The sequence below is a fragment of the Saccoglossus kowalevskii genome, chromosome 14 (genome assembly GCF_978046115.1).
Source record: "Saccoglossus kowalevskii chromosome 14, keSacKowa6.1, whole genome shotgun sequence".
NCBI classification, from domain to species: domain Eukaryota; kingdom Metazoa; phylum Hemichordata; class Enteropneusta; family Harrimaniidae; genus Saccoglossus; species Saccoglossus kowalevskii.
In genome coordinates, this window is record NC_140654.1 from 13,298,405 (window position 1) to 13,310,796 (window position 12,392).

The 12,392-nt window shown below is 38.9% G+C and overlaps 2 protein-coding genes across 3 annotated transcripts in view; one reads left to right on the top strand and one right to left on the bottom strand.

The window, feature by feature from the left end:
- Positions 1 to 4,636: 4,636 nt before the first annotated feature.
- On the bottom strand, positions 4,637 to 10,822 carry LOC100370275 (Golgi-associated kinase 1B-like). Its single transcript, XM_002738927.4, has 4 exons — positions 10,726 to 10,822; positions 7,392 to 8,371; positions 6,805 to 7,034; positions 4,637 to 6,630 (listed from the first exon to the last, which is right to left on the bottom strand). Exons 2-4 carry the CDS (start codon positions 8,301 to 8,303, stop codon positions 6,426 to 6,428), a joined length of 1,347 nt encoding a protein of 448 aa, XP_002738973.2. The 5' UTR covers positions 8,304 to 8,371; positions 10,726 to 10,822; the 3' UTR covers positions 4,637 to 6,425.
- LOC100370428 (uncharacterized) overlaps positions 10,262 to 12,392 on the top strand; it is a 35,662-nt gene continuing 33,531 nt past the window's right edge. The window contains exon 1 of one of the 2 annotated variants that reach the window (XM_085507929.1): positions 10,262 to 10,335. The gene's annotated coding sequence lies outside the window, so the exon portion shown is untranslated. The remainder of the gene's footprint in view (positions 10,336 to 12,392) is intronic. The other variant, XM_002738928.3, reaches the window with a different exon arrangement.

A 12,392-nucleotide genomic window follows, 5' to 3' on the forward strand; every position in this document is an offset into this window, starting at 1 on the left:
AATAATGAAGCAAAGGTATTTTCGATGCGGAAATCGCGAAACTCGCCCTTTTTACGCAAACTGGGAAGTTCGAATTACTAAACGAAGTACAGGACGACGAAGATGGAATATCCAAGAATAAACACATACCAAAAATTATATCTCAAAGGTGAATATTCGTGGTGTATTTTAAGTCTAACCGGACCATACGTGCTAATGTGCTAGTACTCTAATTATCCAAACATATTTTAGTATAAGGTACTAGTAGTAATAAGCACAGTCCCTCAAAGGTGTTGAGGGACTGTGGTATAAGGCAGTAAAAAGAAGTCCCGACTTTGCCAGTCTACTTAAACACATCAACTAATAAAAATTCATGGAATGTTGGTTGACCTAAAAACATGCCATTAATGTTAAGAATACAATTCGTACTACTCTCGAGAACTATTTTCTCATATAAATTGTTATTTTTTCGGGATTTTGTTTTTTATTCAGCATCTTGTTTTATGTTAGTTCAGATATGGGACCAAGTTCAGATTATGTCCATTTATTGTTCTGTTCACTTGCAACCCGTTACCTTAATACGCAACTCTTATTATTATGCCTAACTAATACAGGGAGCCTGTTTTTAGCGGCCAAACTGAGTGGAACTCTGCCTAAGTTGTGATAGATTAACATTTCAACAGTTTCAGCAAATTTTTAAGTTGATACCCGATAAAACACACTGAGTAGAATGTCAACCAGTCTTTCGATTGTCCAATATGTCTGACTATGTCGACCTTTTTCCTTGATGAATTCGATTGATTGTATTCAAGGTACTGGGAATTGTTCGGTGCATGCGTACTGTGGGGTCATAACCTCTGAATCAATATGGCGGATACATTGATTAATGTGAGTGGACCGAATCTCAACTCAATCTATCTCAATTAAATGTCTACAGTCAGTGCAAGCACTTAGTAACATGTTATTTGAAAAATATCACAAACTACGGAGCAAATATGACATGGAAAGTCATGATTTCCCATCTAAAGAATAGCGTACTAGTATTGTTAACGGGCATTGACATTTCAGTCAAAGATAACATTACAAATGTTGCCGCTCTTCGATAATAATTTTAAGATGATGCCAGAGTCGCCGTGTTTTGATGATTTGATTGGTGGAAACGTAGCAAAGTAACAGCCTTTACATTAAGCAAAGAAACGATAATCGTTTGCTAAGTATTCCCCTCCGAGTAGGTACAAGAATTTATATGTAAAGACATAAACACAGTTTTGTTACTATAAAACAGTAATGCTCATTTCGGAGAAAAAGAGGGCGCAACATGAGTTCAAATATTAGTTTCCAGAAAATTATCAGTACGATAACATCAGGATTTTTTTCAGTGCATATTGTTTCTAATAATTTAAAAGCTCTTGTGAGTTTGAACTTCGGCGACTTGTAGGCTCGTTCGAAGCTACTCATGACGCAGACGACCGCCGGCCCCGTCGTGTATACACACATTTTTTTCACAATATTTTGAATACAATCAAACATTCACCTGCCTATTTACCTGAGTAGTGGTACGTTACGTAGATATTTAGGGACTATTTTAGTGATTATAAGACGACTAGCTACGAACGAGGATAAACAAAAATAGCGGATATGATGAAGTAATCTGATAAAATGTCACATTTCACTGATTATTGTGACTGACTTCCAGGCGAATATTCAGCGGCCTTGAATCAATATGAAGTTGACGGAATGAAAATTATCTCCAAATATCAATTAAATTACACATACTCATGAAAACATACAGTGACTAATATACGTTACCAGAAAAGAGACGCGATATAATGCACTCAGACACCTAAACTTGCTTTAACGATCACTACACTATATAGATTTCCATCGCTAAGTTTTGTCGATTTTTTCTTAATTCTCGGAAAAAGTAGAATAATAATAATAATAATAATAATAACCCTGTTAAATAAATTAACAGAGGTTTCAAAGTGAACAAGTTATTACAATAATGCAATAACAATAAATGGATTCGAGAATAAATATAATTGTTATTTATGGCGATTTGGTTCTCCGTGAACAAAATCCAATAGGAACACTGCACTTAACAGCAACATTTTATCTTCAAGTTCTGCTCCGGGTTGAAAAAGTAGTTCCCACTTCGACGATAAATTTTCGGGCAGGATCACCACCTCGCTGTCACTTGACCAGGTCATAGTGATGTTACCAACGTGTCGGCGGTTAGATTTACGAAAAACATCGAACGACAACGGTTGAGAACAATTGCAGTAATTTGTTGTTAACCGAAACGCGACGACATCTCGTACATCTGATATTTCCCAGTCTATGCCGCAGCAATCAGTCTGGTCGATGTGTCCACCCATGTTGTCCAATGGACTCTCAACTCCCACCGTTAGAGGGCAGCATCCAAACAAGTTCCATCCAAATAAAGAGATACCACAAAACTGTTTCATACGTTGACGTTTTATCCTGAGAACAATTGCTCTGTTAGAGGCGTCCACGACTACAATGTCCCGTTGAGAGCCTAAACGTTTGTCATCGGACGCCACGAACAGCCGACCGTCGTCGCTGACGATTACAAATCGATTTGGCGGGTCCTTTGATGTTCTATGTGCCGTCGTTCGTATTTGTTGCACGACCAAACTATCGGAGTTAACCAGACGTTGCAAGCCAGGCGAAGTAAAGTTCTTAGTACATTCCGTGTGCTCATCACCTCTGCAATTTACACATGGTTGTGTTGTCACTACCGCGTCTTCGGTCTTCGTCGGCAGCGGCGGCGCTACTTTATTAGTTTTGATCGGTGGTAAGGGCGGAAGCGGCCGGGGGTACGGAGAAGCTGTCTTAAAAATGGCCCGTCCATTCCTTTCTTTGCGTTGAATTTTGTTCGCTGTGTCCTTCGTTGCAATCAGCGCCATTTTTGCAGTTTTTCTAAAGACGAAGATCTGCGAGCGTGGAACAACTTGTTTCCAAAATATAGATGGAATGTTCACATGAGAACGCGTACATAGAAACAAAGGCGCGACGTGTTCGTAAATACGTTCTTTTTTCTGGAATCCCATAGGACGCCCTCTCTGACGCGCTTATGTACTTCGCTCCCGACTCTGCCATACAACAAACAGGAAGTCGGCAATACCCGGTCCTTCACGTACAACGAGTCGAGTATATTGCTAGCTAGAGTTTAAATTAAAATTAACCAAAAATGATTAGGAGCACTCATGCGAGATATTGAAATTGAGTAGTAACCTCGACATAGGAAGTAAAGAAAGCAAATAACACCGAATAAACGGCAAGGTAAAGACTATGTCTAATTATAGTAAACACGTACTGCGTGCGTGACTCGAACCGGCGCTCGCGTACGGCACCTAATCGCCTAGCTTCACGCCACTACACGTCTTCCCCTCGGCCACCGGGCATCCCCAAAAAAGGATGCTTAATAACCGAGCTTATTACGTGCAGAGAACATGAAACCCGTCCACGCGATCCGCGCCACACAGCGTGATTGCGTTCGTCTCAGATCACAAGCGCCTAAACGATGTAAACAAATGTATGTGTCTAAAAAGCAAAATTTGTACAAGATAAGCAAAGAGTAGCGTATGTTAGCCGCTCGTACCCCCCCCCCCCACTGAACTTTGTCTACCCTGTTAGGTGGGGACATTCATGATTACAACCTCCAACGCCTACGGTGACTTATACCTATACGACCTTTCAAGAAAAAACGGCTTTTTTACAAATAAAAAAATAATTTACAAGCAACAATCTCAAGAATGTGCACTTCGGCTATAAAACAAACACAATAGCTATCTTAAACATCAAAAAATAGCAGAATACGATGCGCTGAACAGAAAATATTCTCTCGAATGTGCTACTTTTGGTTTTATGTGCCCTTTCAGCTATTTGAAAAGTAATGTGTTTAACACGACGCAAATCACGATTACGCGAACAGTTGTTGTCCAATTTCATTATTTTTTTTCAAAGATTTGACTCAAGATGAATTAAAAACAAAATGTAAAATCGTTTTTAAGTATCAGTATATTTCATGACTAATTGAACTGTGAAAACAGAGTACTCTAATTTATAACAGAATTCTTCTCCACCACTTTGTAAAAGAACTAAACAATTCTGAAGCTACTAGTATGTATTTTACATTATTGTTGAGAACATTGTAGTCTTCCTTCTCTCATAAAAATGTGTTGGCTAACTGTTTTTGTTTTCTAGTAGCAGTAAAAATAGCAGACCAATCGATTTTGTTTATTTAGCAGTCACGTGGCGTAATTAACATTGACGTTAGTGTTATCATAATTTTTGGATAGAGTTTTGCGAGGGCTACAATAACATGTAAAAATTGTTAGTTATTTATCATTATTATTTTTTTTATCAAGCTTTTTCTGTTTTGCCCAACATCCTTTAAAGAACAGTTTTGTAGAATCTCTTAAGTTGACGTGGTAATTTCGCCCCTGGTCTTGATTTAAGGGGAAAAGAAAGCTATAAAATTGCCACGGCTGGGCTGGTCTACTCGGAAATATTCAGGGAGAAGTAACCCATTTGAATGGTACATGTATTACGTGTAATACCATTTTTACGTAGGTATCTGGGTAATTCTTGACAACTTACAACTTGCTCAATTTCAAACACACGAGATATGTACACATCTGGTATAGTTTATTTGCGTCAGCGAAATGCCCAACAAATATTTATTTCATTTAGGTTTCCACGGGCAAGAAGCTTAAAGCGCGGTAGTCGTCGCGCTGCGCATGTTCGACATTTGTGTTGATAAACATTGATTTTCCCACAATCCAATGCGCTCTTCAAATGGAAATCACAAGCCTAGTATAAGGTTTGACCTGGTCGTGACTTGCACTGATTACCGCCGGTGATTCCTTCGACACCTTCCAATCACATGAAAATTACCTAATTAAAGCTTCGAAACGTGTCACTTCGTACTCGTTGATCTGCGCAACAGTCAAAGTCGCCATCTTTGTTTATATGAGACCCATATATCTCGCACATGTGCAGCGCGACGACTACCGCGCTTTAATTACAGAAACCAGAAGGCCATGAACAAAAGTAAAAAATCACGATGACATTACAATACCAACAATGATTGACTTATGACCAGGTAGTTTTGCTAAAAATATTAAAGGGCGGTGGTCGTCGCGCCGCGTCCTGTTCGATATGGGATTCATAGCGACGTATACAACTTTTGTAAAATACATTGTTTATTTACTTGATATTCGAACACGCGACCACCGCCCTTTAAGAACAGTGAAACCAGTAATAATGTGGATAAAATAGGCTATATGCCCACGGTATAAACGAACGCTTTTTAATATTTATTTGAAATTTTAAAATACAAAAATACTGAAAAACAGAGATGATGAGATGGTACATAAAATAGAAATTCGGAAATTATATATGAACATTTGTAAACATTATTTAAGCGTTTATGCACACAAATAAAATCAGTGACTTCGGGGGTTACAGCAAAAATATTAAAATGCTTACACAGATTGACATACTGGCTAGATACTGTCGTTATACACAACAGTTATATCTTCTAAACAATTGACACTATAACGCAGTCTGCGATTGTATGTTTGCTTTTAAACTCTGTACTCCACTGATTTTCTGCATATCAATTTATTGATATTATTATTTTTTAATTTAATGTGTTGGCATTAATTCAAATTGTTTTGTGTAAATGTACGGTAATCCAGCTTTTAAATCTCCGTTCCTGGTGTGCCCAGGCGCGACCCACAACGATTATATTGGTTTTAATATTCATTTGCGGGTTTCCTTTGCCCGTGATATTACTAGTATAGTGTCCGACTAGTCAATAACGTGTAGCCTCGTTCGACAACAGTTAAACAGAACCAAACTATAATCTTCGAATACGCGGTGTTTTACATCAAACATAATTTCTCATCCATGTATTGATATGCTACAACGATATTTGGATGACGAATTTAGTGATTATCGCATAAGTACGAACGAAAATGGTGTGTTAATTAACGTATTCGGGCAAAAAATCGTGCGTATACTGTAAAATACTTTATTTTCAGTAAAAATAAAATCAAGCGAATTTACCTTTTTCCCCTGATTTTACATTCAACTCACCAAAAATCAGTGAAAATAAATTCCATACAAAATACCCAAAAAGTCTTTTCAGCGAAAATTAATTCCAGTGAAAATAAATTATTTCACAGTCAGTCTATTCGCCACTATGACCGAGGGAAGCGATTTTTCATTCAGCAAAGGGAAATAAAGAAAAAGCAAACCACGATTAATGGAAGTAATGGAGGTAGCTCGTATAGTTTAACAACGAAAATACTATGATAATACGAAACATAGAATATTAACGCGATAGCTCCATGACAACTGAAAGTGTTTTGACATAGTAAGTAAGAACAATGAAAATGCTTGTTTGTTCAATATTAATAATCTGGAACGAGGGTTATGTTGTGCTCTTCAATGTACGTAATCAGTTTGTGTGCTCTTTTTTCGGTGATGTCAATGAGTTTGTTCATTGTCGATTTGCCTCCCGGGAGATCCCAGTACGTTTTGTCGAGATAGAGAGAATGTAACATCTTACATCGGAAATTCCCAGATTTCAATATAGAGATTGGTTCCACTGGGATTCTGAAACAAATAATAAATCAAAATAAATCGTTGCACAGTAAAAAAAAAGTACTATCCGTGTAGTTGTAGTGTCTTTAGTTAATCATGAATGGATCGCGAAATGTAATCCCACGATCTGCTGTTGAAAAAGCATCATGTCATAATGGCCAAAGAGGGCGCACAACTTTCACTTACTCGTCAATTCCTTCCAATAGTCTGTAATTTAGATGGTCAACACTTCCGTTAACGTTGATGGCGTTGTCGATGTAAACAAGTCGAGTGTCGTCATATGTATGGGTGAAAATGTGTACTAAATGCTGCCGATTGATATCAACACACTCATTCTCGTGAACACCATTGGTGAAGCAAAGCTCGCCTTCGTCTCGGTCGTAACCACAACAGCTCCTGTCGATGCGATCGTGGTTCTGGGGAACAGACACGGTGACAATTAGCACCTGGTAAGCATATCAGTCCTGCACAAAATCTTAAACTTAAAAATGTTTGTTTTTTTTTCGAGAAAGTAGGTACATACGTGACTCGTGCATAGAAATAACTGACAACTCTATCTAACACGTAACACAAATCGATGCAATCAAATTATTTTGTCTTCTTCATTGATATCAATTGTTATCAACTGAATCTATGTATGTACACTGATGAAATACAATTATACTTATCATTATTACTATTACTACGTAGTTATCATAAGTATTCCAAGTAACATCACACACACACGGCAACTAATTCCTGTGTTATGCAAAAAACGGCATCACATGACATACCTGCAGCAGGAAGTCGTAAGCAGCCAGTCTTCCCCACTCAATATGGCGAACATGATTCGAATTGCATTCCTCTTTTCGTCTTGACTCCTCTTCATTGTCTTTTGCATTGCATCGGGAAGCCAACTGTGTCTGGTAATCCAACCACCATAACGACATCGAATTTTGATCTGGTTGAAGCGAGCCCGAGTGACTGATGTGTTTATCCCACCAAACAAACGGTCGACTCTTTCCATCGGAAAACCGATTTCCGAAATTCTCGTATGCCTTTTCGCTAGTATTGCCGCCAAATGTACGAGCGACTACTGGTAAAGACCGGTTAAATCCTAGAACTCGATCTAAATGGAACGCATAAACTTCGTTGATGTCAGATGCGCTTTTCTGCATCGCGCACTCGTCGACACAGTCCTTGAAACTGTCGATGACTCTCCCCGATGTGTCGCGGAAAATTACTTCCTTCAATCGTGGGTGGCTGAACACAGAGAAAACGTGGGAGACGTTTTCATGAGACATCAGCTCCATCCGCAGCACGTCGTCTTTGCTTAGCCACTGCGGAAGATATTTAGCAAACCGCAAGTTTGGATTGTCCAATTTCTTAATGGCTTCCCAGAATTCTTTATCTTCGGCGGTGAGATCACGTGGTGGAATTTCTCCTAATTTTGTCGTTGGTGGCGTTGTTTGACGTAACGGATTGTACTTGTTCTCTACGCTCTCACCATATATAACGAAGGGCTTCCCTTGAAGTTCTTCTGGAATTGATAAGCAATTGTCAACGTTTCCGTTGTAATTACTAACTTTTATTTTCACCACACCACTAACACTATTATAGCGCACTTGAAGTAATATAATGCATACGAAAATTGCAATCACTACCAAGAGCCCGGCTTGTTTTTGGTGTAACGATGTCCAGGTCATTGTTGTTGCTATGGTGATGGAGTCAAAGTTCAACCAACTGTCAACAATACGTGTCACCTGAGATTCATCTGAATCAGAGAAGAAATTAAACATAGTAATACTACCAGACTTTATCTGACAAAATCACAAACACGCGTACTATTATGTGAAAATTAAAACGATTGTATGCATAGAAAATATCTCGCCACATACTAGTAGTGAGATCTCGTTAGAAACGAGAGAACAACGAGACTTGTTTTTGACCCACAATCACTGATCTCCGTAACCACGGTATTTGGAACAATCGACGCGACGAAAAGGGACAATGCTACTATTAGTGAGGGGCAAAGACAAGTCTCGTAACTCTGTCTCTCAACGAGAGCTCGGCGGCCATTACACTCGTGTGTCACTCTGATCACGTGACGCATAAATAATGCCGCGTATGCGGAGGTTCGCATATACAAAAAATACGTTTCTTTCTGAATTTGAAAATAAAATAAAACAATAACTACAAGTTCCATGCGATTTACACGCTATGAATTAGTAGTTATTTTATAATACTAATAACCACAATTTTGGAATTACTGAGTTTTCAAGTTGTTACAAACTTTTCAAACTTGAAAACATGTCAAGATACAGAATTCAAGTTTCAGTCAGACCATGGAGGTAAAAAAGTCTTTCAGACATACCATTGTATAAAAGCGCTACAGTCATCACGTGATCGAGTTTCGTGTATTTTAAAAGGTTACCAGAAGATTTCATTTAGATGTTAGTAATCAAGGTAACACATGTGTACGTCGCTATGGTTCGCGCACGACGCGACGGAGAGACGACTGTAGGGCTTCAACAGTGAGAGCGCACTCGCTATTTTACAGATTTATTACAACTGCGTGTCGAAAATAGCGTTTACTAGTATATTGTTGTGTAGCGGATGGGGAATCACTCACGGACAGGGACGCACAAACACCGATGCTAACAGAGCGTAAATTCGAGTCAAAAACCCATATGATCGGACTACGATCTATCCAGTTTACCCTGCAAATTTAATTATATGCTAATTTCACTGGTGTCATACTGTTGCATTTGCTACTTGGCATGACGTCGTATATTTTTAAAATAACAATGGGTTATTACCAACGTCGTAATAAACGATCTAATCAAATGACTAAAAAGGGTAATTGACCTTCGACCTGTATTGTTCATGCATTGGTCATGAGTGACACTTACGAAGTGACCTTGACCACCTTGCTCCATGCCTTGACATAACTATATTTTGAGCACCTTACAGTAATTTAAATTGTGGGACATTTTAAATTGTAAAAAAAAAAAACTTACTAAAAAAAAATGTTTTAGGTGACATTTAAGCGTTGCAAAATCATGAAGGTCACGGTGACCCCAACCCCCGTTATTATCCTGGCTGCGCTACTGTGACTTAGCCTCTGTGTCCGGCGAACAGTTTGCGACGCACCGATGAGCGTGGAAGATCGACAATCATATGTCGGTCCCACCATGGAGCTCCATGGTCCCACGATCACCATCAAACACGGGGTCGATCAGGACGTTTAATGACAGCATAGAGCTCCATGGTAACAGGCGGTATTCGGGTAGGCTGGTTACCGTGGTATTGGTATAGAATGTTGTAATAACCTTTGAATGAAAACGGAAAATGGCACAGGGACACTTGAGTCTGTGCGTAGTACATATGCTGTCCGACTCGGAGGTGAACATCGTACCATGGAAGATAGTACTTTCCATGGTGGTGCGGAAGTGTACGTAACACGGCGAAGATATAGGTAGATAATATGGGCGACTATCTAGGGTGGCAGATGTTAAGAAAAAAAATTACAGCAACATCGCCCTGATTTAATTTAACTATGAAAAATAATAATGGAGCTCCATTTTTTCTACCCCCCCCCCGTGTTTGTAATCGTCACCCCTTACTACGAATAGAGAGTTGGGTCGGTGAAAATTTGAATACAATGCGACTGGTGCGTCCATTCATTTTCGAGTTTCGTAAACAACTTTTATATTCTCGCGTTGTAAGACCCGCACGGTAAGACCGATTAGTTTTATACTAGTATATATATGATATGTGTTTATCGTGGAGACATCGGTGACCACAATATGAACGACCGCTGTTCCGTTCTGTCTCATCACAGTCCCTGTCTGATCACGGAGGGACTGTGGTCTGATATACCATGGAGCTAGAAAGCGAGCTCCATGTATATACATAGCGAGCGTGTGTGTTGTATCTCAGACTAGGTTGTATGTTGCATGTTGTGTGTTTGTATATGGCCGCGTAAGGGGTCCGAGACACTACTACTTGTATCTGGACGGCTACACGAGCAGATAAAATGTGTCAATGTACTACATGTTTTGAGTAACCGAAATATAAGCAGAGTCATAGACTAAAACAGTTTCACAAACATCATAGGTAACTCACCACAGTGTCGGAAGTCCGGTGCACATCGACAAATACACAAAGAAGACGGACGCTATGACAAGTTCGGGACTCATTCACTGTATGTACGTTTCACACATAATGGTCGATACCATTATGAGAGAGGGTATCACATAACCAGCTCAAATTCTTCATATTCCGAACAGCGGAGACTTGGTACATTATAATGATAATAAAAAGTCAAAAACATAACATTATCGTATTTAATACGTTATAATTTGCATGATTCGAGAATTCTGTAACGCGCTTCTTTCACCAGAAAATCGATAAGTCTTGTCGCTAGTATTCTTCCGCAGCTCATCATTACATTATTAAGTATGCGTGTTTAACTGTCACCGCATTGAAATGACTGTAGTTGTCAAACAAATGAAGTGAAAAATTGAAAGTTATAGAATTCAGAGAATATGTGCTACTGTCATTTATTTCATGACCTATCGGCTCACCCGTGTTGTACTGACAGGCCAGTACTCCTACCACCGGCCGCGACCACCCTGGAAAACCCATGACGGGCGCCCCTATTAAACTCTTGCGTTCTAGTGGATCGCAATAAATATAACTATACATCACAATCCCTCTATAGAGGGACTGTGTGTACACATATAATATACTAGTAGTAGTCGTAATTTGGTTGCCAAGGTATACTCGCACATACGGTCCGGTATTCAGACATTGACCCCCATACTAGTAGTCTGTATTTTCAGATATACCAATGAAATTAATCACTACCATTAGTACGTGCTAGGTGCCTTGTACTTTTTAGCCATAATTCGCTCAATGTAATGTCAGTGGAACTAAACCAAATATATTCGCTATATGCTGGAGAACGTGATTTAAATTATTGGATTTAAATTTTATTACAGTGTGGGCGGTGTTTTCTAAAACATATCACACGAAAAATACTAGTCCTTCAATAACATCTGTAATATTGTATGATAAGTATTGCCCCTCCGATAGAGGTACAAAAAATAGTGACCCTCCCTATCGGCAAATGTTGTGGAAAAATGTGATTATTTGTCAATCATGGTAATAGGGTTCAGTTATTAGTGTGATAGGTATTTTTGATGGTTAAAAACCTTTCACTTAGGTAACCGGGATTCGGTCGTTTCCACGCTAGGTTGACAAAAGACACACACAAGCTTCATTCATGTTCCAAACGATTCTCTGCCAAGTCCCTCGTTTTTCAACCGAGACAGCATTAAATCACTCTTTATTTCTTGTCACTCCTTAACCAATTACAATCAGTATAAGGGACTCCAAGGCCTTGCCTTCCAACAAACAACCAATCACATGAAAGTTTTACACATCATAATCAATTAATTACTCGTCAAGCTGTCTAGAGAAAACATTTCTATACATTGTCAACGCTAACTAATATTGATGGGGTAATAATCTCGCACTAACATTCCACAAAGATACCACCTTAGTTAGAATCGCAAACAAAATTGGTTTAGGATTACAGCTACTGTATTGTATCTTAAAAACTGCAGGCTCATAAGATGTTTTTGGTTGATTTCGACTAGCTCGCCATCTGGCCTTGTCATTAACCTTTATCAGTATATGTCATGGCAACCACTGTCAAACTGACTGAAATATAAATCATGACATTAGTATCAGTATTATCGGCACTATCAATATCATTGCTAAACTAC

Excerpts from the sequence above, each read along its gene's own strand:
- LOC100370275 (XM_002738927.4), bottom strand. The coding sequence starts at position 8,303 with ATGACCTGGACATCGTTACACCAAAAACAAGCCGGGCTCTTGGTAGTG. Across the intron at positions 7,035-7,391 it reads CTTACGACTTCCTGCTGCAG|AACCACGATCGCATCGACAG; the intron begins GTATGTCATGTG and ends TCTGTTCCCCAG. Across the intron at positions 6,631-6,804 it reads CTATTGGAAGGAATTGACGA|AATCCCAGTGGAACCAATCT; the intron begins GTAAGTGAAAGT and ends TATTTGTTTCAG.